Below are 27,992 nucleotides of genomic sequence, written 5' to 3'. Positions count from 1 at the left end.
TAACAAATCCTCTCATACACAAGCTACACGTCTGTTTTGTGAGGTCTGTTTGTATTTAATTATCAAATAGCAAAGTATTTACATCAACGTTAGAGTTTCAAAGCATCTCCACCCCACCACCACCCAAAAAGCTGGACCTTTTCAGGTTGTTTTCCAAAGTTGTATTATTATCCAAAAAAAAAAAAAAAAAGCTAAATATTTTACTTAGACACCGAAAAAGGCATGAAGAAGTGAGGGGAGCTGGGGAGAGAGACACAGATCCACACGTTCTCTGCATAGTCAGTTGGAGATCTTACAAAAGACTGTGTAAAAAATGGTAACAGCAGAGGAGAATGACTTGTAGGGTTTTATGGACCCCATGAAGCCAAAGAGCATCCTTAGTGGGGGATCCCCTCTGGAGTTCATTGGCTTAAAAAGTAAATTGGCAGACAGTGATGGAGGGGAAGCTCTGCATTCCCAGGGCCTCCAGGCCATGCTGGCTGTGGTGGCCACTCCATAGACGCTGGGTCCCACCACAAGCGCTGCACAGAAACACGGGTGGACACATGGACATGTGGACACACAGCTCCCTGGAGGAGAGCTTCTCTGGGATTGCCTTACTGCCCTCTGCCCTGAAGTGTCCCCAGCACATCTCCTTCACCAGATCTTGCTGAAAGCCTTAGGGAATCCAACCATCCCGGGGTGCTCCTTGCACCTGGCTCTGGAAAGAGCCAGAGGCTGCACTCGCCTTCCTGTCCTGCTGCACCCAAGGCCCTGCACGTGCCAGACAACCAAAGGCCAACGTGTGCTTGCCTTCTCTCTTCCCACCTTCCAGACCAAATCTGGCTTCCACACGTTACAGCTGTAAAAGGTTTCTCCCAGGGATAGGGATATGTGTAATTCAGGCAGAGCTATGGCACAAGCCACCCCTTGGAACAGCTACCATGGGACAGGGTATCTGTGGCAGCTGCCCATCCCAAGAGGCTGCAAACATGGGAAGACCCAGAACACTGAGGTTTGGGGAGTCCCTGCCCAAATGCAGAAATGCCAACACAGCAAACCTGCTAGGAAAGGAAGGGGGGGAGAAAAGGCTCCAACTCCCAAAATAATTTTTTTAAAAAAATCCATTAAACCAGCTGCTTCTCTTCAAGCTAGCATGTTCTCTCCATACTGCTGAAGAGCCTGTTCAAACTGATTTTAAAAGTTTTACTATTAAAAAAAGGAGCCACCAAACAACCAACCATGTACTTGGTTTATAAATAAGTGGCTGGGTCAGACCACACCAGGGCACTGTGGGAGTGAGTGAGTGAGAGGCAGTGGCTTGCCTGGGTCCTGCTCTGGTGGAGATCTGGGGCAGGGGTTTTGGCCACCTCCTGCCCATGCCTGGCTCCCACCCAGCTTTTGTAGGACACTGGTACCATGGCAGGGGATGGTGAGGGGTGGGTTGGGTCTGCTGCCTGCAAGGAGGCTGTGCCAGAGGCAAGCAACATCCTAAAGGAGATGGGGAGGCACAGAAAGCCTGAGGACCGAGAGGAGGACACAGCCACTGGCTCCCATCTCCAAGTCCTTCCCTCCAGCACCCCCTGCCCCACAGCATCCCCAAAGCCCCCAACCCTTTGTGCTCCAGGAGAGCATCCAAAGACCCACCAGGTCTCTCTGAGCAAGGGTCTCTGGGACCCGGGAGGTGAAGAAGTGAAGCTTTGTGAACCACCGTGGTGAAAGGTTTCCAGCAGGGTACAGCCACAGGAGAGGGAAAACCGACACATGCAATGAGTCAAGGTCTGGGACTGTGCAGGGACCACTCAAGGGTTATGTACAAGAAGATGCTGGGTGGGAGAGGGCAGGGGATGAGTGTTACCTTGCCAACAGCAGGGATCAGCCCCACGGATGTGTGTGGGACAAAGCTGGGCAGGAATAGCCACCCACAGCTGAGACATGGCTGAGGCCTTTGGGAGTGAGCAGAGGGGAGATGAGGATGCAAATGTGGCACAGCACTTCCAGATGGGGGATGTGGCTGGGGATGCTGCATGGGGACTGCTGCCTGGAAGCTGAGACACAATGGGTAGAGGGAAGGCAGCTAAAAACACACCAGGTGGACAAAACCATCTGTAAAAGTCGAGTACTTCCTCCAAAACGTTCCCACACCCAGAACACTACAAGGGCCGTGCACCCAAGCACCACAGTGGACCTGGATTTGGTGGCAGGGCCAGCCCAGGGGACTCTGCTGGGAAAGCTGGTGGCAGAGCTGGGGAGGGCGGCTGGGGGGTACTTCCCAAGGGTCTGGCTGGAAGACCTGGGAGCATGCGGTGGGACAAAGCACAGCAGTGTGAGGGCTCTGCTGGTATCCCCAGTCCTGATCCCCAGAGAGGCGAGATGTGTCCCTTGGGGGAACAGACATAGCTGGAAGATTTGATCGTGTGCTTGGCTGCTCTGATGGGACAGTGTTGGTCACCAGAGCCTGGAGCTGTCACATTTCAGAGTCCCAGAACCCACCAGCCGTTAAGGTCATGGTGAGGCCAGAGGGACCACCAGAGTTCTGCTGTTATCCCATGCCCCCACCACCACCCTAGCACATCACCCCATTCAAGCCAGCTTGGAATTGTGACATCCCTGTGGCAAAACATCTCTGCCAGCATCCTCAAGAGAGCTGGAGCCAAGAGGGAGATGGTGGGGAGGGTGAAAGGGGAGGGAAATTTGTGCTGATTTAGAAAGGGGTTGCAGGAGACTGGGACCGTGTGTCTGAGGTGGGGTGATGCTGTCCCTCAAATCCTCCTGGCTCACCCCAGAGCTGTGGAGGGAAAAGTCTCCCAAAACCCAAGTCTCTTGGCAGGAGATGCTCTGCTTGCCCTCCTGAGCTGGCTCTGTTGGTGCCCACAGGCTCCTCTCGCCAGCAGAACAGTGCCGCTTCGTTAAACACGGGCCAGAAGTCTTAATGAGCGACGGGAGAACCCAGGGGCTCCCCTGGCTGCATCTGGAGATAGTGCCCTGTCCTGCTCCAGGGCTGCTCCACAAACACAGCCCCTCGGTGGGGAGGCCAAGCCTCGGCGCCCCGCGGTGAGGACAGCAGTGTCCCTGGTGCCAGGAGGAGCCCTGCGTCTATAGGTTCTCTCCAGGCTGGTACTGGGGCTCTGTCGAGGTGAAGTAGTCCTCCAGGAAAGCCTGCAGGTACTCGAAGGTGGGTCTCTCCTCCGGGTCCTTCCGCCAGCACTGGCACATGAGGTCGTGCAGGGACTCAGGGCACTCGGGCGGGCAGGGCATGCGGTATCCCCGCTCCACCTGGTCCAGCACCTCCCGGTTCACCATCCCTGCATGCAGCCAGAGGAGACATGGCACTGATCAGAGCCAGTCCTGCACCGTGCCTGTCCCGGAGGGACACCAAGGGTGTTGTGCCAGGACCCGCCTTGGGGGCAAGCCCAGTGACCCAGGGAGAGAGGGACCCCTGGCCTAGCAGCACTTGTCCCTATCACCTTGCTCAGGGACTAGAGAGGGACAGGCTGGCTGGGTTGCCGCATCCTGGTCAATATCTGCTCACCCCAGTGGGGCAGGATCCAACCTGGGAAGCGGCAGCTCAGGGGCAAGCACTGGGCATGGACAGCTGGTGCTGGGCACCACAATGGGGACAGGGCCTCTGCCAGCAAGTGCCAGCCCTCACCTGGGTACGGCACTCTGCCCTTGGTGGTCAGCTCAGTCAAGAGGATGCCAAAGGACCAGACGTCTGACTTGATGGTAAACCTGCCGTACAGAGCTGCTTCGGGGGCCGTCCACTTGATGGGGAACTTTGCACCTGGATGGAGAGTCAGGGTGAGGGGGTGCCTCCAGGGCCCCCGTGCAACCAGAGCCACGTGCTGGCTCCAGGCACAACACGCCGTGGGACCAGTGGCCATTGTTCCCATGCCAGCAGCCCTGGGCACGCACCTTGCCGAGCCGTGTACTCGTTGTCCTCGATGAGTCGTGCCAAGCCAAAATCAGCCACTTTGCACACCAGGTTCTCCCCCACCAGGATGTTGGCTGCCCGTAGGTCCCGGTGGACATAATTCATCCTCTCCACATAGGCCATGCCGGATGCGATCTGTGGGGACCAGCACGTGGGGCACTGTGGCTGACAGGATGACACGAGGGTCCCCAGGGAGAGCCTGACACCACTGAGGGGAACAGGCCTGCAGTGGGACCCAGCTGAGGTGTGGGAAACACCAGCTGCCCAAGAAATGCCATGCAGACTTGGGTTTGCTGGCCAGGGAGAGCTGGCAGTAACAGGAATGGGCGAAATGATGGTCCCAGAGTGCAACCCCGCTCTGGGCTGAGACCCAAAAGTGACACCCACCCAAGTGAGGTGGCAGAGCATCCCACTGCCTGACCAGTGACAGCCACCACAGCCCAACGAGGGGCTCAGGCAGCCAGTGCCCCCACAAGGAATGAGGGAGGCGCAGGGATGTGCAAACCCACCTGAGCAGCCATGTCCACGAGCTGGGGCAGCCGCAGGTACTTGCCCATCTCACCCTTCAGGAAGTCCAGGAGGCTCCCTGTGAGGAAGACCATGGTGAGAGCAATCCGGAGGAGCAGGGCCCCTCGGCTGCCCCCTCGGTGTCCCTCCCGTGCTCACCCTTGCTCATGTACTCGGTGACGATGTAAATGGGCTCCTCTGACACCACAGCGTAGAGCTGAACCAGCTTCTCGTGTCGGAGCTTCTTCATGACCTGGGCTTCCTGCAGGAAGGCCTCTGGGGACATGGTGCCAGGCTTCAGTGTCTTGATGGCCACCCGGGTGGTGCCATTCCAGGTCCCTGTGGCACAGGACACGCTGCTCAGGACACATGTATGGGGCAGAGGGCTGTGTCCCTTCCCTGCTCCCCCACCCCACCACTGGCTCCAGGCATCTGCCAATGGCGGGGGACAGGATGCAGGTGGTGACACAGAGGGGACAGCAGGGTGGGAATGGTCCTTACCCATCCACACCTCTCCAAAGCAGCCCTGTCCCAGCTTGACCTCCAGCCGCAGCGATTCCCGGGGGATTTCCCAGGCATCCTTGGCAAGGCCTTGGGTCTGGGGCTTGGACGTGGGGCAGATGTTGGTGAGACGGTGGCACAGGCCGTCAGCATGTTCTGGCACGGGTAGGGACAACAGCAGGGTGACACATGGGTACTTAGGCATGCGATATCTTTACCCCACATCTTTCCTATAAACACCCTGGGTACCCATACCCAAACCCTCACCCTCTGCCCTGAACCCCAGCTTTTCACCACAGTCCCACACAGCTGCTTTCATGTCCCCCAGTGCAGCGGTGACTTCCCAGCAGCACCCGCCCTGCAGCGAGGGCAGGGACAGCACCCAGGGTGCCACCCAGACCCCAAGGGGACCCACATGGCTACCCACTGGAGTAGTAGGCCACCAGCTGCTGCAGGCTGTTGAACTGGGTGCGGGAGGTGATGTAGAAGCCGCCACTGTCCAGCTTGCGGATCTTGTAGTGCTTCACGTTGAGCCCCTTGGCGTTGTCGAAGTCGGACACAGACAGGCAGTAGGCACCTGTGGGCAGGACAGAGGGGCTGCAGATGGGCCATGGATGGGTGCTCCCCATGGGGTCCCACTGCGCGTGGGCATGGGGGAGGCAGGACTGGGCACGGAGGTGCTGCCTTCACCCAAAAGCACGGGATGGGGAGCAGCAGCTCGTGGCTGCACCAGCTGGCACCAGGTGCCAGGTACACACACCTCAGCTACAGCCATGCCACACCATCACAACCTCCAGCTGCCCTCTGCTTGCACAGCAGCTCTGCCAGCAGCCATCCTATGGGAGATGCTAACAAGGGGAGAGGAGCAGGCAGAGCCAGGCTGGGGGGAGCTGCTGACCAACAACTCCTCAGTGTCTCAGAGAGGAGCTAAGGGGCTGGTGGGCCCAGTTCCCTCCTACACAAGTCCCACCACAGGCATCGCTTCAGGAGCCTGGCTCTGCTCTGCCCACATGAGAACAATGTGGTGTTGCTGGGGTCACAGATAGCAGAGGGCAGGATTTATGCTGCTGCTTGAAGAAGCTGCTTCCATCAGAATAAAACAAATAGTGATAAGTTCAAGGCATAAAACCAGAAAGGAACATAAAGGAGCTTTTCCCAAAGGTACATTTGGAGCCAAACTAAACCAGGTAAGAAACATCCTCAGGCAGTCACACCTCAAAGATCACAACTCTCACTTTCAGAAGAGTCAGACTTGAAAGGACTAAAGTTCATCATTCCCTTGGCCTGGCTGCCCAGGAAGCACGTGCTCAAGATTTTGTCACTAAACAGGGACCAGGGGAAAACCAAAAAAACATCTAGTTGGGGATGTACAAAACCCCAGCCACATAAACCAACAACAACAAAAAAAAACAGGAAAAGAGACCATCCTGCCTGGTGGTCTTGCCAGAGTTGGTGAGACCCCTGGCTTCCACCCTGCCATGAGCTGAACCACCTCTGAGAAGGGTGCTCACTGGGTAGGCAGTGGTGGGAGAGAAGTGGCCACATCCCTCCAGCCCACGGGCTCAGTGGTGTAACAGTGCCTTTGGCACAGGCACATCACTGGTGATGTGATGGCCACATCAGCATTGGCTCCCTGGAGACCAGCACCAGCAGGAGACATTGAGGGGACTCAGGGTACCCCCACACCCCCCAGAGAGGGTCTCCTCCAGGCCAGCAACCCCCCCAGCCCTGCTCACCTTTCGTGGTCTCGCTCTCCCGGACCAGGAAGGTCCCTCGGGGGTTTTCAGGGTTGAGCAGCAGCCGCTCAGACTCCCGGCGAGTGATCTTCCCAAAATACCACCTGCAGGACAAGGGCAGTGGCTCAGCCCCTGGCACTACCCCCCTCCACTGCCTGCCCAAGCAGGGGGCTCAGGCCTGGCCCACCCACTGCAGGTTTGGGAGACCAGGGGCTGTGTCTGGGCTCGGGCACCTCACTGTGTGCCAGGTCCCCATACAGCCTGGGCTGGGCATGGCCTCCCTGCTAGAGGGGTTGGAACTTTCCTGCCACACCTTCAACTAGACCAGGTTACTCAAAGCCCCCTCCAAAGTGGCCTTGAACACTGCCAGGGATGAGGCAGCCACACTGGGCATCCACTGGGTAAAGAATTTTTCCCTAACATCGAATCTAAATCTCTCCTCTTTTATTTTAAAAACATTCCCCATTGTCCTTTCTCAGGCCTCTCTGCCCATGTAAAACATCTCTCTTTTAGAATCCCATTTAAGTTCTGGAAGGCTGCAATGAGATCTCCCTGGACCCTTCTCTTCTCCAGGCTCTCCATAAAAACCAGAGCAAAAGCATCCACAGCCCTGCTATGCCACCACTCACCCCTCCACCATGCAAGCACGCTGGAGCACTGCACTTATGGCCTTAAAGAAAGACTGGTTTGCACATTCACAGGGGAAAGCTAACAAAAAGGAAAAACCCAGAGGGCTTGGAGGCTTCTCCCAGGAGTGGGGCAGGGGTAGAGGGGGAGTGCTCGGGGTGTGTTTGCTATCACTTGTCCATAAACTGTCTAAAAGATGGCAATTACTCTTCAGCCTGGATGGAGTCTGAGGGCGCGACATAGTTACTGGGGATGTAGCCCGTCTGTCCTGTAGTGAGGGAATGAGCCAGCCACCAGTCACCTTCCCTGCAAGAGAACCAAAACACACTCAGTGTGAAGCCAGGAGCCCCCTGGCCAGCCCCTCACCCGCCCACAGGCACAGGGGGAGGATGAGCCAGCACAGAGCCCCACTGGGAAAAGGTGCAGCCCCATAGCCCCCAGCCCCACAGCCAGACCCCAGCCAGGAGAGCTCCTGCTGCCAGCCCCTGTCCATGGCTCTGTTTGGGTGAGCTCTCGCTCCTGGGGCCATCCATCCACATATGGAATGCTTTAAACCTGAATTAGGCAGGGCAGCCAGCAAGCCAAAATACCTTTAGAGCCACCTGAATGGGAAGGGTATCTGTCTGGAGGCTGGGAGGCACTGGGGGTCCTGGCAGCAGGGAGCAGCAGGCAAGGGGAGGGGCAGGAAACGTGGAGAAGCGACAGAATGACGGCAGCAATTGAAAAAGGAACCAGGAAAACCCAAGGGAGTCAGTTAAACACAGGCTGCAGAAAAGCAGCGGGACAGGGCTGAGGTTTGGGCAGGGGCTGAGCCCTGCCCATCTGTGGTGTCCAGCCTGGATGCAGCAGGATCTGTGCAGCTGTCCAGCCCGGGTGTCCCATTCACAGCCCCTGCAAGGCTGCAGCCTGACCCTGAGCCTCCTGCTGCCCCAGCGAGGGCTGTGCCTGCACAGCCACCAGTGAGGCTCCTTGTCCCTAATAACCTGTGGCTGAGCCAGCACCCAGCCCTCCTGCCACAGCGGCCCCAGGCATGTCCCCAGGAGCTGGAGGCTGCTCTGCCCTCCTTCCCACCGGCTCCTGCTCCGGATGGGGCTGGAAAGGACAACAAATAGAGAAGAACAAGAGGACGGCAGGAGGTGGCTTCCCCTTCCTGTGGACAGCAGGGCTTTTCCTCCCACCACCTGCATCTTCTTGCCCATCAAAGACAGCCACTGAATTCATCCTGACCACAAGGGAGACGAGGCTACGGGAAAAGTGCAGATTCGTGGGAACAGCCCCGTAAGGATACAAGAACTTGGCAGGACAACCTCCACAAACAAGCTACAGAAAAACACCAATAACCTCAGTCACCACTACAAGAATCACCAGACCACATCCAGACCCATCCCTGACCCTGCAGACGTGGAAACCTCCATCCTTGCTTCAGACTCACCAGCTGCTTGTGACTCGTGCTTTTCCCAGCTAAACCAGTGATGCTTCAAAGCACTGGGATAACCCAGAAATGGCCCCCAGCTCCCCGTGATGGTGTCACTTGGTGGAGATGGAGGGGACCTTCCAGGCATCTCTTCCTACTCATAGAGCTGGGCTCTGCCCCTGGAGCAGCCTCACAGCAGCCCTGGATGACATTTTAGCTTCTTCCAGACCCAGCACATCTCGTGGCAGGCAGCTTGTGCTCCTCAGGCAGGGCTGTTACCCCAGTCACCTTTACTGAGGTGGCTCTGAAGGGGACAGGAGGCTGGTTGGGCTCCTTTCCCACAGGACCATAGTAAACATGTGCTTGAAAAATGCCCAGCTTTTGACTTGTGGCTTTATTCCAGCTTGGGCTGCAAGGCTATAAGCTGGGAATTCAGCAAAACAAACTATTCCAAAAATGTCTCAGTGGGGAAAAAAATAATAATAATCATCAGCAGCAAAACAAAGCATTTCAACAATTCCCTGCACAATCTTACCCAAAATATCCCACCACATCCCAGCTGGCTGCCTGCTGGCTGGGAGGAGACTTCTCACTGGAAATGGTACCACAAGAGCCTTTCTGCACTGGGTGGATTGGTAGGATGACCCAGAGCAGGGAGATGAGTGATGTGGAGGCTTCTCATCTCACCCTGAGCAACCCCAGCCCTGTCAGAGCAGCCAAAACCTGCTGCCACCCTGCAAAGCCAGCCTGGCCATGGGCTCCTGCTGGGCCCAGCACCTGCCAGCCCTTCCTGGACTGAACCCAAGTCCCCTCCCTGCAGCTCCAGGACACTGGCTGTCCTGCCAGGGAGACCAGAGGAAGGGGACATCACAATCTGTCTGTTGCTGTCCCCAAAGTGCAGCAGCCCGAGCTGTTCCCAGACTGTGTGAGCATCTCCGGGAGGTCACTGAGAAGAGTAATTCACCCCTGAGCACTGCACAGACTGCCCAACTTCCTCCACCACCTCTCTCCCTGTGGACATCTCACCCACACAGGCACTGGGAAAGCTGGCAGCTACATCCTGCACCCTCCACCAAAGGACTGCATCACCAAAAAAAAGCCCTTTTGCTCCCTAGGATGCTGCAGAGCCCATCACATACAGAGCCTTTCCTCTGACTGAGCCTTTGACAAATATCAGTAGAGGGGAAAAAAAGTGTGTGGAAACCCCAGAATTGATAAAAGGTGAAAAGAAAAACCCCTCATATATGAGCCTGATCTGGACCCCCACGGGCAGAGCTCACTTTGCAACAGCCAGAAAGCAGAACTCAAGCATGGAGCTCACACACTGCTGAGACTGAAAGTAAGAAGCACCAAAACTCCCAAATCAGGCTTTTCCTGCAACGTTGAAACGCTGCACATGCCAGACTTCATAGATGAAACAAACCACCATTAATAAACAGCGCTGGAACAATGAGAACAAGGATCAGGCTGAAAACATGTTTGTGCCACACTGCCCAAGCACTGCAGGAGAAATCTCACTCCTGGGATGTTCCCTTGTCTTTCCAGCCTTTGACTTTGCTGTTTTGGGCGCCCAGGTTGGAAGGCAGCAGTGGAGGGGGAGCAGGAGCTGCAGACCCTCAGAACCCTGTGGCAGCTCCATAGCTGGGGACATTGGGGACATTGGCTCTGCCAGCCAGGCTCTGGACTGTGTGTGCCTCCTGTCAGGACAGACCACACATGGGGTTAATACAGGAGCATCTTCCAGCTGGCGTGCTGCCCTGCACGCGATGGATGTGCTGTGGTGACCAGGATGGGGAGCAAACCAAGGGGTCAGAGCCCTGAGGAAATACTTGAATCACCAGAGCCACTCATGAAATATAAAAGTAAAATTTAAAAATGCAGAAGAAAAAGGCAGGGGGGAGTGAAGAGCCAACTGGAAAGAGAGTGCAGAGGGGAGCCACACACGGACAAGGAAAGGGGATGGGTTCAGAGCTCCCAGGTGCAGACACAGCTCTGGATGGAATATTTCCCCAGCATGGGAAGGGACTCCCTGCTCTGTTCTGGTCATTTAAAGAGGACAAATGCAACCAACCACAAAACCATCTAGAAAACATCTCCTCCCAGCCCTGCTCCATCCATCCTGCCCTCAAGTGGGCAGCAGACAGGCTTTGATCATGTAGGTCATTTATAATAACAGTAAGAATGTGCAATACACACCTGACATCCACTTTTCTCCTAAACGACAGCATGGAAGAAGAGAAAGAAAAGTCAAGAGAGAAGCTGAGACCACAGACAGTGTACAAGCACAGGGAAAGGCACCCATGAAGCTGAGGGATGTGTCCAGGCTAACAAGAAGGAGCTGAGCATGGATGGGGATGGGACTGGTAGGGATGTGGCTCTGTGCTGGAGGGCACAGAATGGCCAGCAAAGAGAAGACATGGCTTGGTGACAAGGCTATGAGGCCACAGTGACCAGCAGCAGGGTCAGGAGGATGAGGAAGCAGGAAAATGACTGCTTTCAGTGTCAGTGTCCTTGGACAAGTCACTGTGTCCGTGTGCATTTTGGCACATCCCTCTGAGCACCCATCCCTGGGACAGCTGGTCCTGCCAGGCTAGGCTGGGCGCTCCACAGGAGGGACAGAGGTGACAGCTCACCACGTGGGCTTGGCTGCAGGGACACTCACGTGTTGTTGACGATTTGCAGGCGCTCTCCTTTCTTGAAGGACAAGTCCGTTTCGGTGCGGGACTCGTAGTCGTAGAGGGCTACGAAGGTGGTGACTCCCCCTGTGACAAAGAGCACTCAGGGACAGCCACAGGGCCACTCCCCTCCCACCATCCTCCCACTGGCTGATAACACAGATCTACTTCTCCCCCAAGCCCAGAGTCCCTCAAAAACCCGAGACCCCAAGAAGCCAGACACAAACCCACCACGACCAGCCTGAGACCCTCCCCGCGCTGCCGAGCCCCAGCCCACACGGACCAGCCAGTGCCCCGGCACGCTGCGGCGAGGTGACCGTGTCTGAGGTGTTGAAGCCCCCAAAGAGCTTGGATTCAGCAGCCATGGTCCCAAAGGAGCGGCTGGGGGTGCGGTGGGCGTCGGGAGCAGCCGCCTTGCTGGGTGTCTGCGAGGCTGGGTAACCCCCATGGTGGGTGTTTTCAGCGGGCTCCAGGCTGCGCCGGCGCTGGCTGGGGTCTTTGGGCTTGCTCTTGCTGCTCCCCATGGTCCCGGGCTGGAGGACACACAGAGGGCTTCTATTACTATTATTACTATTATTACTATTATTGTTGTTGTTGTAATTGTTATTGTTAATAAGAAGAAGTTGTTTCCCAGGGCTCGAGTGACAGATGCCTGCCCACCAGGAAACGAAACAACCTCTGGAGTCTGTTCAAGCAGCAGCTGCTGGGCAGTCTGGCCATCCTGCCCTTGCCCTGGGATACCATTGCCCCTCATTAACATGGAGACACCTCCTGTGCAGCCACAGCAGCCAGTGAAACTGCCAGGACATGCTCTGGGAGCAGAGGGAAGCACTCTGAGCCGTGGGAGTGCAGAGCAAAGATGCTGAGCATGGAACCTGGACCTGTGCTGAGACTGTGGCAGCTCTGGGACCAGGCACCTGCCACAGCTCAGTCCCCACGTGTTTCCTCTTACACGAGTTTCTACCAGGATGGGGATTTAAGTACTGAAGACAGACCTTTGAAGTCCAAAACATGCAGCCAACAGGATAAAAGTTTAAATCAGGAGCAGTTTCAGGCACTTTGCAGCTAAGGACCAAGGGATCTTGCCTTTATATACAGTCAAATAGTTTATATATAGCCTTCCTTTCCACTCAAGAACACGCTCTATAAATACCTTCAAGGTAATGACATAAATGAAGGCAGGGAATTATTTGCAGTCTCCAAAGATGGCAGGATACCCAGCAGTGTCCTGAAGCTATGGAAGGAAATATTTAGGCTAGATCACACATGGCAGGAGGGAAAAGGGAGGTGGAGACAAGCAGGGAGGAGAGCAACTCTGATAAGAAAACAAGCAGGGAAGCAGCAGAGGAGGCAGCTGCTGCCCACAGGGTGCAGACCTGGATGCAGCCATCTGTGAGGCTTTGGGAGGGCTCAGCCTCATCCAGCAGAGGATTTTTCTGGCCCAGCTTTGGAGAGAAGCTCGGGCCGAGCCCCCCAGAGCCATGGGCAGCCCCAGCAGCCTGCACAGCCCCAGTGTCACTGGGGCAAAGCCCTTGGCTCTTGCTGTGGGGAAGCTTAGGGGTGCCAGGCACAAGTTGCTCCCTGTCCCCCTCAGCTTCCCTCCCACAGCAAGGGCTTTGACTGATGATCAGGGCTTATTTCCCAAAAGACACAATTTCCATCTACTGCTTTCCAGCTCCCACACTGCACAGAGGACCAGCAGTGTCCTTGTGTGACCCACGCCGGCAGCCTCAGATCCTGCCATGGTTTGGGAAACGTAATAAACTGATTTTTTTTTTTTTTTTTTTTTTGTGCTGAGTATGACTCCAGCAGCCACTCCAGTGGGCAGCAGAGCTGTCCTTCCTCCTGTGGATGCAGGTGATGAGGAGGGACCATGCCTCTATGTGCCACAGAACTCTGTCCACCCATATCTGTGCTAGGCTTTGGGGGGTCTCAGAGGAAATAAGGATCAAATAAAAGCTTTGGACTTGCAAATGGTCACTTCTGGCAATCCAGAGGCAGATCCTGCAGTCAAGGGGAAGGAGTCTGTCCTGTAAATAAATGCACTTTAAAAGTTTGTTGCAGCAGGGGAGAGCAAGGAGTGATGACAAGGAGCCCCCACCTCCCTGTCCCCAGCCAGCCCCTTGCTCACCTCTGCCCGGGGCTCTGGCACTCACTGGGGCTCCCGGGATGCCAGTGGCAGTGCAGGGAGAAAAGTGGGAGCATGGCAGGGCTGTGACCATGTGGCTTGTGACTCCCCATGGGACCATGAGCAAGATTAGAGCTGCTCAGAGTTTCCCCTGGAAGCAGCACTTCCCCAGGCAGGAAAACACCCCAGCCAGGGTGGTGGATTTAGCAGCACTCTGGGGACACAAGTGTCCCCCAAGCACATTTTCTGAGCTTGGGTCAGAAAATGGTTTATCAGTGTGCTGAGGAAATCAAGGTATAAAATAGTCAGTATGCCAGAAATTAGCCAGAAGCAGAGCACAGAGAGGGGACAGGAGATCCCCCAGGCACTTCCCTAAAACAGGGAGGTCCTCACCTTCACACCTGAGAGCCTGTGGGCACAGGATGTGCAACTTCCAGGCATGTCCTGGCCAGGAACACCATGAACTGTGAGTTCATCCCTCCTCATGCAGCAGTTTGGGCAGGGAGAGCTCCCACCCTGCACTGCGGCTCTGGCCCTCCCAGGCAAGGGCTTTACTGGATGTGCTGGTCACCGGGACACGATGCTCTGACAGGGCCCAATCCAGCTGTCAGGGCTTTGGCTGCAGGAGCCAAAGATGGAGGAGGAGGCAGGAGCCCACAGCTCTCTGGGGAAGGGGCTGCAGAGCTCCACTCCAAGCTCTCCTGTTGCTTTGTATCTGAATACCTACACACTCTGCCTGCAATCTGGCCAGTGCAAAATGCAGGCTGGCAACCCCAAACTGTGCCCAGGGCCACTGGCAGCCTCGCACCATCCCCACTCAGAGTCCCAGGTAACTGAGCCAACACGACCTTGTGGCTTTAGCCCTGTGGCTCTCCACTTGTCCCCAGGGAGGAGAGGGGCCTGAGAAAACCCTCGCAGCTCCCACATCCCCTTGGCAGCTGGAAAGAAAAGGGTGCAGATTCTCCTGGGAGAACACAGGGTTGTGCAAGAGCCTGGCAAAGGAGTGAATAATGACAGCGGGAATGTGCTGTGCACTCAGGTCCTCGGGAGGCACCAGGGAGAGACCCCCCTGCTTCTGGCACAGTTGCCAATGAACCCTTCCCCCTGCAGCCAAAGGGCAGAGGAGGAAGTGTGGTGGCTCCCAGCACACCCCAGCAGCATCACTGGGAGCTGTGGGACAGCAGCCAGACTGCAAAAAATACCCATTGCCAGGAGCTACGCTGAGTATATGTCTAATAAATTTATGTCTAATAAATACAGCATTTCCACACGCAGCAGGCTGCAGGGATGCTCAGCACCACCAGGGCAGCCTGGCTGATGCCCCGTGGGATTTTGCCCTGCTGCCGTGCTTTTCACAGCTGACAGTGCTGGGATGGGAGGCTCAGCATGCCTTGCCTTTCAGCAGGGCTGCCCCTCTCCCCCTCCCAGGGCTTGTGCAGAGGGCTGGAGCACGGCCAGCGCTCCCTGTGCTCGGCTCGCAGCGATGCGAGGCGGCGGGCAGGCAGCTTTCCTGCGGCGGGGATTAGCACCCCGGGCACGTCGCAGCCTGCAGGAGCTCCCAGCCTTCCGCTCCGGGGGCAGCGGCACGGCACGGCACGGCACGGCACGATCCACCACCGGCACGAGGTGCGAGGCCTCGGCTCTGCCGCCCGGCCGGCCACGCCGGGGAGCTCCCGCGGAGAGCTGCGCCTTCCGCCCCGGCAGCCAGCCCCCAGCGCCCCGGGGAGCTCCAGGGCCGATCCGGCTGTGGCAGGGCACCCAGTGCCGCGGCTGCGAGCCGCCCCAGAAGGTAAAGCAGCCCGGTCCCCGCTGCCCGGGCCATGGCGATGTCTTACCGGTGCTTTCGGCTACAGCCTCGCCGCGGGGTGGGGAGGTGCTGCCGGAGAACTCAGCTCAGCTCCCGCTGCAGCCTGCGAGGAGAGGGAGCGTCAGCACCGCGGCAGCCCCTGCACCCTGACACCCTCTCCCCTCACGCCACGGTTCGGTGCCCAGGGCTGCCTTCATCCTCCTCCTCGCCATCCCTCCAGCTCACACCCGCTCGCTCTGATCTCTGCGGTGTGAAGAGGGGATGATTCTCTGCTCCACTTCATCAACCCCGCTGGGGATGGGAGAGCAGGCGGCTGGAGCCGCCTCAAGCCACGTCCCGGAGTGGAAGGGGAGCACAGGCACCCCCAGCCCAGCAAGGGATTTTTCAGGGGAAAAGCAAAGCCGGTTCCTCCTGACACACCAGCATTTCCAGCCCTGTTGCTCCATCTCCGGACAGCCAGGACCTGCGGCAGGCATGGTCGGCCACCAAGCAGAGACCTCGTCCCCCGGGATGAGTCATCTGCTCCAGGAGCAGAGACAAATGCTACGGCACAAACTGAGCACAAGGCATGGGCGCAACCTGTGCTGCTCAAGCCCTGACTCATCCAGAAAAGCGTATTTTAGCTACATTTTTCAAAAAGGACGGTTTTCTGTCACTAGTGTGCGTGATGGGGGGACCCTAGTGAGCAGCTCGAGGCAGAGGAGGACATGGCCCCGCAGAGCCAGGGCAGCCCCTCACCTGGCTTTGCCACTCTTTCCCAGCCCCAGCTCCTACAGGAACTGCTCCCTCCTCTCCCACAGAAATGAAATTATCCCTCCAACCAGCCCTGCTCACCCAGCGCTGGAGAGAGGCTTCAGCCACCCCCGAGGGGCACCTGCTCCTGCACAGACGGGATTCAGACCCTACTTCAAGGCCCCAGGCAGTATCCCACCATACTCCTGTCCCAGCTGGAGCCCAGGTTTCACACCTCATCCAAGGGCAACATCCCGGATTTCATACCTCATGTAAGGGGGATAACCCAGTGTCTGCATGCAGGGGCCGTGCCCCCACCGCAGGTTTGTTTTCATAGCCTCCCCTTCCCCCTACTAATAAGTTTTGTCACTATTTTTAGTGCATTTGATTAGGATAATGAGTGGGAGCTGACTGACAGCCCTTTAAGACGTTGAATGGTTTGTAATTTGTACTTGACAAATACTGGCTGGTAATGATTGCACAGCGGGATGCAGGGGGGAAGCTGCAGCCCCAACTCCAGGCTGCAGCACATACAAATAAAGCTGTGCCTCGTACACACGTGGTGCCCGTGTCCCTGCCACCCGGGCACACTGTGACACGGGCCACAAAATGATTAGACCAAAAAGAGCCAAAAATGCCACGAGGAAAATCCAAATATGCCTCAGCCTGGGGTCAGCCATGTGCCTGAGCAGCGGGGTGCCAGGTCCGCTGATGGGGAAGGGCAGGACCCTGGGTGGATGGACACACCAGCAACCTCACGCTGACAGATTTGACTGTTTGGTGGCTGAAGGTGGCTACTGTGGCAGCAGCCTGGCACTCCCTGGCACATCTGGCACAACCTGGCACACTCCTGCTGCTTGCTTGGCAGTGGGGCTGCCATCCTCAGCAGCACATCACTGGCATGGCCATAGCCAGGCTCAGACAACCGCCAGCATTGCCATCCCCACCGATCTCCATGAGCTGCTGGCTCTGCTTTTGGGGTCTTCCCGGCCTCCATTCCTCCCTAGACACAGGGGAGGGTGCCAGGGCTGAGCTCAGCCACGCAACTTGCCCGGGGCAGAGGCCGCAGCAAGGCGAGGCCAACCCAGTCCTACCCTCTCCAAAAGCAATTAAAAATGAAGCACACTCGGCTGCACACCTCAGCTCGGATCAGATCACGGTACGCCAGACAGCGGCATCCCCGTCCTCCACTGCCGGCGCTGGAAATGCCACCTGGACTGCCCAGCACCCCCACGCCTCCAACACCCACGCTCCAGGCTGTCTCCCCCCAAAAATTAACTGGTAAGTTGGGTGGCAGAAAAAGGCTCCATCCTCTGCCCTACCTCCCCGAGGAGAGATGCCCTCGCAAAGGCAACAGCGAGGGGAAGCGGCAGCTCCCCGGCGGTCCCGCTCCGGCTGCTTTCCGCCGCGCCTGGATCGCTCAAGGATACAATGGCGTGGTACGGGCAGGCCGACAGCGGAGGGGAAGCGATCTTATCGTCTTTGCAAAGACACTAACAAAAGACACTGATTGGGAGCAGACAAAACACAGCAGAGGCAGAAACCTTGGGAAATGCCGCGACAAGCCGGGGCCCAACACCGACACCGAGCTTTGGGGAGGGAAACATCTCTGGCAATAAAGGCACTGTCCTTGGAGCTGCTCCAGAGCCGGGGGTGCTGAGCAGCACCGCCGGCAGCAGGACGGGGGTGCTGGGGGAGAGGGAGCGAGGGGCTGGGAGCACCAGCACCCACCCACTGATGGAAGGAGACGAGCTGAGCCGTGCCCTCAGCTCGCAGAGCCCCGGTGAGATTAATCACGGCAACTGTCTCACACCAGACTGAAAAATGAAGCGTGCGGGACGGCGAGCGAGACAAAGCAGCCTGGCGGCACCCAGCCCATGGCAGCCGGCACCGGGGACAGGGAGAGGCACAGAGCAGCGGTCCCGAACACACCCAGCCCCTCCATCCCCTTGGCACACAACCAGCCCCCTCCCAGCGGGGCCAGGGCCAGCCGGGGCAGATCCCTGCAGGATCAGTGGAAGCTGCCCGCAAGGGGGGCCATTAAACCAGAGTCTCAGGCTGGAGGCAGCCGAAGGGCACTCTGCCATCCCCCGCGTCCCCCTGCTGGGGTGACACGACGTGGCAGCAGTGCTGCCCCTGCCAGCGCGGCCCCCAGAGAGCGGGGTCAGTGCTGTGGGTGAAGTCCCAGCTTGGTCATAACCACAGCGAGGTGGTCTTTTAATCATCTTAAGGTGGCACCCTGTCCCCTTCCCTGCTTTGCCCTCTGCTCCCTCCCCACATTTCAGTAGGACACACAGCCCCGGATATACTCACAGAACAGCTTCCCCCTCTGTCCCAGAGGATGCTCCCGGTTTTGCCCTTTCCCACGGCAAGCATCTCAGCTGGGGGCCAGCGAGCAGCAGCACAGCCCCCGTGCTGTGGGGACAGCCTCACTGCCCTGGCTCAGCCCACCATCCCCTCTGCCACCCGAATACACAGTCACCGCCAGTGACAATTCCTGTCCCCTGCCCATGCCATCAGGCTTTGCTCAGGACAGGACCGGGAACGCAGGCTCGTCTCTGCCAGGCTGGGACCAGCCTCACTGCGATGAGTCCCAGGAGCTGTGAAAAGGGGGAGCTGCTGCCCCAGCCCCACAGGTGGGGTGTGATGCTGCAGACCCTGTCCCTGCCCGGCTGACGCAGTGAGGACACGTCTGGCTTGTGCCTGCAGCCCTTCTCCTCCACAAGGACACTCATTTCTCACCTGCACTGATTCCTAAAACAGGACGAACAATGCAGGGATGCTCACTTCATCTCTCAGCTCCAACCAGGAGCAGCCACAGGCAGGTGTCCCCAGTCCTGACCTCTGCTTCACCCAGTAACAGCATGTTGAAGGCATCTGAGCCAAGCAGTCCAGCCTTCCCCTGGCTCCCCCAGCTGATGGAGAGCTCTTCCACATGAAAGAATAGCTGGAGTAGGGAAGGCAGTGCAGCTGCTGTGTGGGGGCCCAGCTACACACTCCCCACAGATATAAGTCCCATCTCCTCCTCTCTGACCCTGTCAACTCCCTTTAAAATTAAGACCATCTTAATTAAAGCTCCACAGCCCAAGACAGCAGAGGCCAGTGTGTCACAAAAGGGGAAAGGATAATTAGAACAAGCATCCAAATTCACTCCCCCTAAGCACGGGGGAGAGTCACAGTCAGGAGTGATGCAGAACGCCTCCGAAAAGACATGTCAAAACAGGGAGTTTAAAAGACCAAAACAAACCCTGAGAAGCACACAAGCACATTCTGGATGTTCATGTGGCCAAGAAACTGGGAAACTCCAAGCAAGCACACTGGGAGCATGTAGAGAGCTTGAGCTCTCCCAGCCGTCACAGGGTCAGCCCCTCCACAGGCAGATTTTGGCTTGCTGGGGTGATGGGCAGCAGCTCTGCCAACATCAGTGACCACAAAGAGCTTCAGGCTGTGCCCCCCCTACCCCCACAGCACCCAAAACCAGGCAAGGGCAGGGGCATCCTGACACTGGGCACCCCCAAGCACCATCCTGCATAATGCTGGCAGGAGAAAGCCACAAGCCTTATCTCCCTGAAACAATGCAAGCAGCTGGATGCAGGAAGTGGAATGTGCTGCAAGTTGTGCTTGCTGGTGCTGAGCTGAGCACTCAGTTTTAAGCCTTTTCTCCACTCAGAGATGTGAGAAGGGGAGGTGGCCATTGCCACACCTTGTCACATCCCTGTCACTGCACTGCAGCAGGCCTGGGGACCGACAGGACCACGTCTTTGGATCTGTCAGCGTGTGGGGGCATCCTTTCTGCACTGTAAGGGCGTCCAACAATTACAGAAGGGAAAACAAAGCTTTCTCACCCTGAGGGTGGTCCAGCATAGGAACAGGGACCAGAGGGGTGGTGGGATCCTCAGCAGGAGATGCTCAAAGCTGGGTGCTGTGCAGCCTGACGATGCTCCGGGTCAGAGCAGGGATGCCTCCCAGTACCTCCCAGCCTGACTCAAGCCTGCACTTCCAGCATTCCCATCAGGACACCAGCCAAAGCCAGGAATTGCCCAACCAGCTCCAGCAAATGCTTTCCAAGGCACACAAAGCCCTTGGCCTCCGCAAACCTGAGCTGACTTCTCCCAGGCAGGTGATGAGGACACCGCTCTCCTTTTGCCAAGTCCAGAAGGAAACTGAAAGGAAATGCTTCCAAGGGCAGGAGTGCCCGTGGGGCTGGGAAGAGACAATGCCGGGCAGGGAAACTCTGATGTCGAGCTGGAATGGCACTAGGAGCTGGAGCGCTTGGCCACCAGGACTGCCTGGAGCCATGGGACAATGCTTCCCCAAAACACCCCTGTGGCTCAGCACTCCTCAAAATGTGCCCTTTTAACATTGGCCCCTGGGCATGCTGGCACCTCTGAGCTCCCACTGCCAGCCACTTAATTCTCCAGTTTCCCGTGACCCATCACAGCCCCGGTGTTCCCATCCTCCTCCAGGCAAAGAACCAGGACAAGGGACTGGCCCCACTGGAGGGGGGGTGATGGAGACCTGGTGACCCAAGCTGGCCCTTGGAGGAGAAGGGGTGATTTCTGTTCCCCATTTCTGCAGCGCCTCTCCCAGCACAGGCAGGCTCAGGCTCCAGGAAATGTGGTTTCCTTCTGCTTTCTGGAAGTGAACATCAAGCCCGGGTGCACTCGGGGGGCGGCTGTGGCAGCACCCAGCCCACTCCGTGCCCTGCCCGGCTCCTGGGGAAGGGGCAGGTGGCAGCAGGAGGCTGCTGTGACTCACAGGTGTCTCAGATCCGGACAAAACAGTGGTGCCACCTGCGTCTGCCGTGGCTGCAGGGCTGACACACCCATTCTGACCCGGACGAGACAGCAGCGCAGGCAAGCGGCAAATCTCCAGGGCAGGGGGAGGAAGGGGGCAAGGAACGCAGGAGGCAGAAAAGCTCCACATCTGAGCAAGTTACAACCACCCCTGGCCACGCTGGCGTCACTGCTAAAACATTTCCACTTTCAGAGAAACCAGCCCATCCAGTCCAGCCAGGCGAGGAGCTCCAAGGGCTCCATTGGCCCTCCAGGACCAGAGCCACAGCCCCATCAGCCCTGCTGAGGGGTCCTGTAGGACCCCTGTGGCAGAAAACCTCCCACAGCCCTCCTGAGATGGAACAGGAACTGAAACACTCATGGGGAAAAAACGGGAAAATGAGGGGAGGGTATGTGGGTATGGGCACCCTTGACACAAACCCATGGAGCTGGGAATTGCCCCTCTCCCAGCTGGAGCCACAGGGACTTGGCAGGACACATGCTAGGGTTCACTGCAACGGGAGGGGATGAAGGAAAAGCCAAGCAGAGGCCAAGGCTCTTCTGTCACAGATTTCAAACACTTCTCACCTTGCAGACCCCTGAACATTTTCAAACAAAAAAGCAGGATCCCACAGGGCAAATTTTTCAAATTTATGCTGATCATTTTCCTGGGTTATTTTGGGACTTTGGGGCATATGCCCAACACAAGCCTTGTGCTCTGGGGAACCATGGGGCCACCAGCCCTAATATCCACATGCTAGATGTGGCTGGATGATCAGGGTCAGCCTCGAGCAGTGCACACTCAGCTCCTTCTTTCACCTCTGTGGGCATGGATGGGACTGGGAGCAGGTCCACAGCATGGACTGTGGCTCTGGCCTTGGAACACCGAGGACATCACTGGCAACAGAGCCCTCAGAGATGCTGGTCCCCACAGCCACTCCCATCTGCACCACCAAAACAAAGCATCGCTCAGGATGCGTCAGAGGAAGCAACCAGGGAGGGTCCTGAGGGGCAGACGGAGATCAGCCAGCCCCAAGAAGCTTTTCCAAGCCCAAAACGCTGTGTTGGATTGCCAGCTGCTCCCAGGGTGAGTGGGATGCTCACACCAGAGAGGATCCAGCTGGGAGGTGCAGCCCCTGATGGTGCTCACTATCAACAACCTGAGCAGATGAAAAACAAAGAAAAATGCTGAGCTGGTGTCTTTTATCCCTGTCGCTCCCGGAGAAGAGCTGGGCTCTGCACACCTCTGGCACTGCTCACTGCAGTTGTGGTGGGGAGCAGAGATGGACTATGGGCAAGGTGGATGTGACCAGTGATGTGCACCTTGCACCCTCCCACGGCATCTCTCCAGCCCTCGCTCATCCTACGGGGACAGGATGAAGGGATGCAGGGACAAAGGGATGCAGGGCGTCTCCTCTGCTTCCCATCACCTGTGGCTCACAGTGCCTTCAGCGCAGCCCTCCTGGACCACAGCATGGGAGCACGAGAGCTGTGGCCATCCCCAAATCACCCAGAGGGCTCAGGTGAGTGCGCACACACACGTGCACACCCCCATGCACACCTGCACCTGTGCAGGCAGCCAGGTGGGCAGGCAGCTGCCCTCCTTGCCAGCCCCCTTGCCCAGACCTTGTACTGGTCCCAGCAGCCTGAGCCTTCCCACCCCACACACTCCCCAGCTCAACTGCTCATGGCCTTGGAGCATGGAACTCATCCTGGTCACAGTGACTTTTGCAGCTACATCTGCACCCTTCCTGATCCCATGTCACCCTCCCTGCCTGATGCAGCAGGCTGCTCACTGGAAGCTCCCTCCCGCTGTTCCAAGGATTCCCAACCCCTTTCCCAGCACTGCAGGGCCCCACCAGCACTTGCCCCATGGGCAGGGGAAGGAAAGGGCCCGTCTGAGCAGGGAGTGTCCCCAAGAGCCTTTTTGTGTAGTTTTTTTTTGCATAAGTCAGCAAGCACATGCTTCAGCCTGGGAACATCAGAAGCCCAGGGAGAGCACTGCCTGACCCCGCTGCTGCTGGCACTGGCTGCAGCTGCAGCTGAGGATGAGGAAGGTGCTCGTGCTCCATGGAGACCAGATTCTATTTGCCCTGCCTAAGGGGAGGCTTTACCTGTGGTGTGTGCATGGGGTAGGGCAGTGCAGCTGAGGCTGGGAGAAGGGGAAACTGAGGCATACACTCTGTGTAAAACCTCACCAACTCCAACGACAGTTTCTCCTCAGGTGCTCCTGGGGGAAACTGAGGAATGGAGTGGGAAAGCAAAGTGGAGAAGTGAAACCCAAACACAGCGCTGTGCCTCCAACCCCAAATTACTGCAAAAGGGTGCCCTGAGGTGAGATATTTTTAGGATCAATTTATCACTGACCTGACCCTCTCATGCTGCCCCCAAAGTGGTGCATGGCATGGGAGGACGACACATTGCTCAGGACAGGCTGGACTTGTTAACCTCTCCCATGGTGGAGGGGGCAATGCAGCAATGGGCTTTTACCCTCATTGCCCAGGTTTTTGGTGGCCAAGGTTGCCAAGCTCAGCCAGGAAGGATGGGAGCAGCTGCACTGGGTGGAAGCTATTTGCACAGCATGCAGTCAAGTTTCCATCCATCCATCCATCCATCCATCCATCCATTCTCAGCACAGGGGACTCAGGACCAGCTGAAACCTCATGGTCACAGGAGTGAGACCACAACAGGTCAAGCATGGCTGGGAATCTCAGGGCCAGCCTCTGAGTCTTGCAGCACAGGGAAAGACTCACAGCACAGCCCAAGTCACACACATCCCTGCATCACATGGCCCCCTGGGCTGCAGACCCCAAAGCCATCCCAGTGCCCTCCTGCATGGGGCCCATGGCTGTGAGGTGAGGGAAGGCTTGCTACGCATGGGCCCCATTTCTTATTTTTTTTACTTTAAACACCCAGGCAGTTCTGTTCTCCACATTTCTCCAGACAAGCCCACCAATCCCACATGCCAGCCCATGGATATTTCAAATGCTGCTTCTCCACTGAGACTACGTGGAGTCGGGCAGATTTGTTTAAGGGCTGAGTTAAAATCAATGACCAATCCTGCCCTGCCCAGCGGCCGATGCCCCCGGCAGCCTGGCCAGCCCCCAGCCCTAGAAAACCCCTCCCTGCTCCCCGGTGAGAGCAGCCAGCAGATCCATAGCCTGAAGCGCAACACACAGATTTGCAGGTCCTGGTTCCTGGCCCGGGTTCAAACCACATTTGTTCCTGAAATCTGTTTCAGGGTTTTCTTTGCAAAGCGCATGTGCAGAGCCGTGCGCACAGCACCGGTTCCCAACACAGCCAGTGCCAAGGTCACTGTGCCAACCTGGGACTGAGCTGGGGACCTCCTAAGCACACTCTGGACAAGTCTGGAACCAGATGATCAGGGGAACTGGAACTAGATGAGCTTTAAGGTGCCTTACAACCCAAACCATCCCATGATTCTGTGATGTACTGGACTATCTCCCAGTTTGCTGCCCATTTAAGCGAAGAGGAACCAAAGGCTTTAAAACAGCCCCGTGACACACGGCGTGTTTTTTGCTGATGGGTGGAAACTTCAGCAAGACATGAGCCCTGGGGAGCTGGACTGCACCACCCACAGCTACAGGCAGTTGGGAAGAGGAGCTTGGACTGGAAACAGTGACAAACCACTGTGCTCCTGTCCCAGGAACAGCTATGCATGGATGGTTATTTCCATCCAGAGGTCCGAGCTGCTCTCCAGGCACAGGATTCAAGGGCTCCCCTCTGCAGGGAGGTGCAGGGGTGTGCTGCTGTCTGACAAGGCCGTTTCCGATGGGATGCATGCTGGACACATCTCCAGGCGGGCTTCGGGGCGAGATGCGGAGCACTGCGGAAGTGAGCTCAGATGGGAAATTGTTCCAAGAGATAAAGAAACAAGTTGGAAACTGAGCTGCAAAATAGACAGCACAGGAAACAATAGCACTTCAGATAGGCCTTCCAATTTCCCACAGCCGTGCCAGGAGTCCAGTGCTTTGTCCCAGGGATGTCCTGCTTAGACATGCTGGGAGGAGGTGCAGGCTGCTTGCTTGCACCTCTTCTCTTTCAAGATCTTACAGGCATTTGCTGGTTGTTTAAATGAGAGGCTGGGGACCAAGTCCTTCAGGTCTCATTAGATAAGAGTTTAGCTCTGTGATGACTTCAAAGGCCAGGCAGGATCCCACACCAGTAACAGGGAGTGGCAGATGGGATTTCGAAGGTGTGGGAGCCCCATGGTCCATCCCCTGCTTGCCTCAGTGAGTCCAGTGAAATGATGCTGCTTTGCAGGAGCTGCCCGTGCTGCTAAAGGCCATCCCTGTCTCAGGATCGCTGATGTCCCCTCCATGCCACCAAGGCAGAAAAGGACTCTTGTCTTTGCAGCAGAGCCTCCACACTGGTTGGTCACTGCAGCGCTCTCCTCGTCTCATCCCCCTGCTCCCCAGCCAGGGGCTGGGATGGCCCTTTCTGCCTCCCCACGGGACCTCCCTGATTTTCCATCACTCTGGCACAAAGTCATTAAAGGGCAGAACTATCATTAGGGCATCTCCATCACACAGGGAGCACTGCAAGGCCACTAACGATCGAGACAGGGAACATTGGACTTCCCTTTGCTGCTGCTGCGTAGCCCATAAATAACCCTGTCTTGGGCTGTTTTGGCGAAGCCAGGAGGTGTTTAGAGGAGCCCCTGCCCTGCTGCTCCCAGGTCAAAGCTTGGAAGTGAGAATTGACCCTCGATCTCCTAAGCAAAGGTGTTCCTTCCTGATATATAAGCATTAACTGGCTAATGATTACAGAGACACAGCACAAAAGCCTCCTCTCAGATACTGAGTGCCACAGTTTTGCTCTGGGTGGATCTGGAGCCAGCCAAAGCTGATGGCTTAGCAGGGGTTAAGCCAGGATCAAACTCTATGGCCAAGATGACAGGAGCAGCCCAACAGTAAAAATGACACAAAGAATATTTTTTTAAAGTGCAAGATTGCTGATGTCATCCTCCATATCCCCTTCCTCACACCTTCCTGGGCAGCCCTGTGACTGTCTGACCAACACCTGCTGCACAGGGGGCCTGGGCTCATGTTGAGCCACTGCGTTCTGAGGGGCGTCTCCAAGGCTGGCAGGGACAAAAGGATTCCCATCACTAATGGCTGGATCTTGGGAAGGTTTGTCATGACTCGGCTCTTGCACTGGTCATGCTGGCAGTGGGTATCTATCTCCTTGGCTGAGAGGACAGCAACAAAGACCCCCAGCACCTCCTCCTCTGGGAGCACCAGCTGGGCAGGAGAAAGGAAAATCAAGTCTTTTGTTACTGCCTTCATGCAGTTTCATAGAGCACTGCTGGATATGTTCTGTCCTGTCCCTGCCACTGCTGCACAGGCAGGAGCTCACCTCAGTGAACCCTGTGCTCTGCACCCTCCACTGTCCCCAGCTCCTAATGCCCCTGTCTTGAGGGATGTCTGGCTGCATGTCACATCATGTCCCTTCCATTGCATCACTTCTGGGGAGCCCGAGGACAGGCTACGGCACACGCAGGGCAGCACAACCTGCTCCCTGCCACCGACAACCTTTACTGCTGCTCAACATCTCTGGGACCAGGACCTGGAACACAGTCACCTCCTGGCACCAAGTCCAGGGCTGAGCCCTGGCACACCAGAGCAGCCACTGGGGTGAGGAAATGCCAGAGGAGAGTGCACTGTGCAGGGCCAGGAAAACACAGGGAGATGGAGCAGATCCCCACTCAGTCCAGCTGGTCTCACACGAGGCTGCACTGCTCCCTGACATGATGCCCAACACCAGAGAGGACCATGCCAGGATCAGTGCCACAAGATGCCAGCCCCCTACCACACCTGTCCCCATGCACACAGCCCCGTGCAGCAGCTTCATCCCTGCAGGTTGCCTTCTGTGTCCATCCCAAGTGGCCCCAGGATGCAGCACAGCCTGTTTGGGCAGTGAGCAGGATAAAACCTCACCCTGACCCTCAGGGCAAAACCCACGATGCTCTTCCATGGCACTGGGGGCTGTGACAGTGGGAACGTGCCACTGCCACCACTTGCAGCCACACATGGGTGTTGGATCACCCAGGCTGCAACAGGGAACTTCCCGACTGGATGAAGTCTTAAATCGGAGAAGCCGGGGCTCTGCAGCCCCCCAGCAACTGAGCCAGGCGGGCACAGCGAGGGGCACAGCGAGGGGCACGGCGAGGGGCACGACTTGCCAGGTCCACCCGGGCTGGACACTGGCCCCAGAATCACCGGTGAACAAACACAACAAGGGAAGCGGATCACGAGACATCAAAGCAGGGGGGCGATGAATATTTCATGTCCTGGCCTACATACAGCCCGGCTGTCCCCGCCCTGCGCTCCCGGGGGTCCCCAACAGCCCCTGAGCACAACAAAGGGGAGTTGCAGGCAGGCGGGGCCGCCCCCCCGGACCCCCCGCGTCCCCAGCTCTGCCCCGCCAGGCAGTGACACCCCGAGCCGGACCCACGGCTGACCCACCAGACCATGTGCATCCCGCTGGACCCACAGCCGCCCCACTGACACCCGGCGCCAGACCGCCAGCATCTTTGTGGGGATCCGCAGCCAGGGTATCCCACGCTGCCGGACCCACAGCTGCCCCACGGCAGCCTGGGCATGCTCGGCTGGACCCATCGCCTCCTTGCCGAACTGCCAGCATCCCCCATCCCACAAGCGGCTCGCGCCACCGCGGGCATTTCCCCGCCGACCCGCCGGACTCCTCTGCGGGCATCCCATTGCGGGCATCCCCCCGCCGCCCCGCTGGTCCCCACTGCGGACATCCCCCGCCGGACCCCACGGCCGGACCCCGGACATGCCCCTGCCGGATCCACTGCCGGACCCCGGGCACCCTCCGCCGGGCCCCGCTGCCGGACCGTGGGACCCCCGGCTGCCCCACAGCGGGGCACCCCCGCCGCCGCCGCCACTCACCTCCCGCCTGTCCGCGGAGCGGGGCCGCCCCCGCCGCTCGCCTCCAGCGCTCGGCCCCGGCTTTGTCTCCGCGCCGGGGGCGCGGCCGCCGCCCCCCGCCGCCGCCGCCGCCGCCGCCGCCGCGCTCGGTGCCCGCACCGCCCCGCACCGGGCCGGGCTCAGGGCTGCGCCGCCGGCAGCAGCATCGCGCAGCGCCGCGGCCCCGGCGCGCTGGTGCCTCGCCCGCCCCCGCTCACCCCTTC

At 57.8% G+C, this 27,992-nt stretch overlaps 1 protein-coding gene across 2 annotated transcripts; it reads right to left on the bottom strand.

The window, feature by feature from the left end:
• Positions 1–34: 34 nt before the first annotated feature.
• SRC (SRC proto-oncogene, non-receptor tyrosine kinase) lies at positions 35–27,992 on the bottom strand. 2 transcript variants are annotated; one of them, XM_068207541.1, is made up of 13 exons: positions 27,751–27,992; positions 11,657–11,906; positions 11,361–11,460; positions 10,895–10,912; positions 7,492–7,590; positions 6,658–6,761; positions 5,349–5,498; positions 4,922–5,077; positions 4,580–4,759; positions 4,423–4,499; positions 3,895–4,048; positions 3,632–3,763; positions 35–3,284 (listed from the first exon to the last, which is right to left on the bottom strand). In XM_068207541.1, the coding sequence occupies exons 2-13, from the start codon at positions 11,895–11,897 to the stop codon at positions 3,076–3,078; spliced, it is 1,620 nt and encodes a 539-aa protein (XP_068063642.1). In that variant the 5' UTR covers positions 11,898–11,906; positions 27,751–27,992; the 3' UTR covers positions 35–3,075. The 2 variants fall into 2 exon arrangements, with proteins under 2 accessions (XP_068063642.1, XP_068063643.1); XM_068207542.1 differs by lacking the exon at positions 10,895–10,912 and having other exon boundaries at positions 27,751–27,991.

Source organism: Anomalospiza imberbis, chromosome 17, assembly GCF_031753505.1.
Source record: "Anomalospiza imberbis isolate Cuckoo-Finch-1a 21T00152 chromosome 17, ASM3175350v1, whole genome shotgun sequence".
NCBI lineage: Eukaryota > Metazoa > Chordata > Aves > Passeriformes > Viduidae > Anomalospiza > Anomalospiza imberbis.
This window is presented reverse-complemented; position numbering and strand designations above follow the sequence as displayed.